At 52.5% G+C, this 2318-nt stretch overlaps 1 protein-coding gene across 1 annotated transcript in view; it reads right to left on the bottom strand.

Annotated features, from left to right (window-relative positions):
- Positions 1-206: 206 nt before the first annotated feature.
- The window catches only part of St3gal2 (ST3 beta-galactoside alpha-2,3-sialyltransferase 2), a 54810-nt gene continuing 52698 nt past the window's right edge, over positions 207-2318 (bottom strand). The window contains exons 6-7 of the mRNA XM_021171127.2: positions 2054-2173; positions 207-1628 (exon numbers count right to left, since the gene is read on the bottom strand). Of these exons, the coding sequence (XP_021026786.1) occupies positions 1455-1628; positions 2054-2173 (294 nt within the window). The 3' untranslated portion in view covers positions 207-1454. The remainder of the gene's footprint in view (positions 1629-2053; positions 2174-2318) is intronic.

The following is a 2318-nucleotide window of genomic DNA, read 5'->3' as shown; positions in this document are numbered from 1 at the left end:
TCTTCTCAATACTGTTTGGCATAATTGCATTGCTTTCCCATTTCTCACCACAGCAGCTTGAGAGCAGAGATGAGACAGGCAAGAACTGGAACGGTGGCTATGTGCGATGGTTCGAGCCCTGAGAGGTTCTGCTACAGCCACGCTCAGTAAACGCCCCTCCCCTTTTTTTCCTCCACCCGTGCTTTTGAAACTGGGAAGGAACAGACTCGAGCGAAGTTCTCCATGTATTAGTTTTTAGGGTTGTTGCCTCATCCCAGACCTCTTAACACTCTCCCTTATGTGTGACTGTCCCCCAACCAGGCCGCTTGGTTATATGAACTCATTAAGAATGGGAAATATTTATGTGGACGCTGCAGCAGGGACGTGTTTTCTGGGGCCTGAGACATTCACTGAAGCCCTTTCTCCCAGTGAACCTCAGCTGTGACCAAGTCATGCAAGTAGCTTCCAGTTGTAACCCCTGATTCCTGACTGAGCAGCCCTTCCGGGGCTGGAGAGTAGGTTAGAACAGGCGAGTAAGCAGGGTAAAGGTGCGGACAGGAGGAGGCATGCAGGGCAGCCACCAATCCGCTCCTCCCCAGCAAAGCTCCAAGCCATCTGCGAGGCCCGCAAACAATTGTCAAGCAATCTTGGTTGGATCGCCATCCCTGGCAGCTTGAGAGTAACTAAAGCATGAGTCCAAAGCAAATCCTACCCCCAAGCAAGAGGCTGCCTGCTCCTCTTTGGGGTGACAATGAAAGAAAAACGGTACATGCTCAGGGATCTCCTTTCCAGCCAACTGTCCAACCGTGCGTGTTGCTCTCTCGCGCCTTAGGGCTAAAGACACGGGCCACGTGTGGGAGAGCAAAAGCAGCCGAGTCCGGGTGGTCTCACTTTGTCTCCGAATCAACAGGTGAGCTGGAGAGGAGGCCCAGGACCTAAGGACAGACGCTGAGAAGGTGGTGGGGGACAGGAGTGAGGGCACATGTGAGAGAAGCACCTTGCATGTGACCCGGTGGAGCTTCCTACCCATTCCTGACACTAGTGAGGCCCTAGGGAGATCAACCCAACCGGGTGAATTCAACCCCCTACTACCTGGTGAGCCACGGAAAGCCCTGGAGAGTGTCTCACCGGAACCACATTTCTTTGGAGGGCTTCACTCACCCACCCGGCCTAAGCTGGAAATGAGCAGTTCAAGGCGCTCCTGCCCAGCACTAGACCGGCCTCCTAAAAAGCATCAAAATTCTTATCCAAAGCAGGTATAGTGGAGGGGGTCGAGGCCCGCCGCCTCCCAAGGCCATGATTGGTGGAGACGGCGGCGCCGGAAATTCTCCTTGAGTTGCGTGATTGGCTAAGAAAGAAGCTCCTCCCAACTGCAGCACTGATTGGTTGCTGGGGACGGCGCAGTCTGATTGGTGGGCTGCAACCGGCGCTTGCGGGACCCAGAAGTGACTGGTTCTGAAGGCGCTCAGGGTCGCTCAGTTCCCTCGGTAGACCTCGATCTTGCTGGCCTTGGCCAGCATGTCGATGATGTGGGCTTCGAAGTCGGCGTCATGCACGCCTGTCTTCCGGAACTCGCCCGCGTACCGGTTGTTCTCCCAGTAGTGGTGCCAGTTGCCTCGACTGTCGGCCCCGAACCCATACACGTTCACCTGTGAGGAGGGTGGCACAGGGGTCATTGGGAGTCGGGGGCCGGAGGCCTGACATAAGGACACTGACTCAGAGGGGACTTCTGTCTCTTTCTCATTGTGTTTCGCTTTTCCACGACTGGGTCTTATGTAGCCCAGGTTGGCCTCAAACGCTCCTCCTGTCTCAAACTCTCCGTATCTGATTACAGGTGCCACCATGACCCTGCTTAAAATGTGCCTTTTAAATGAAGTAGTTTTGTTAGTAAATCTTAAAAGGTAATGAAGATGGGAAATGCAAAAATATTGTTTATAGGAATAACAGATATGAAAAAACATGGTTTCTCTTTACAAAAACTTCTTCCCGGGAACCACAGCTAAGATGGGGAAAGGGCTGTTTCCTCTGTTTATGGGTTCTCCTAATTCTGCTCTAGACAACACCGACTGCCTACCTCATCACACACATGTAGTGCAAAGAAGAGCACCAGCATTCCTGTAGAAGGGTAACGCCCGTGGTGCTCCGTCCACCTGTCGTGGATGTACTTGAAGAAGGCTGGGTTGTAAATCTGGACCTGCAAGGAGAGAAAGGCACACGAAGGGCTTGGAGGTGTGGAGATTTGGGCCAGGCTCTGAACAGCTTCTAGCAGTTCCTCGGGAATGTGGCACATGGGTATTCCTAGGTTCTTTTTTTTTTTTTTTTTTTTTTTTTTGGTTTTT

The sequence above is a fragment of the Mus caroli genome, chromosome 8, assembly GCF_900094665.2.
Source record: "Mus caroli chromosome 8, CAROLI_EIJ_v1.1, whole genome shotgun sequence".
In the NCBI taxonomy this organism is placed as follows: domain Eukaryota; kingdom Metazoa; phylum Chordata; class Mammalia; order Rodentia; family Muridae; genus Mus; species Mus caroli.
The sequence above is the reverse complement of the archived record's forward strand: the minus strand, read 5'-3'. Positions and strand labels throughout refer to the sequence as shown.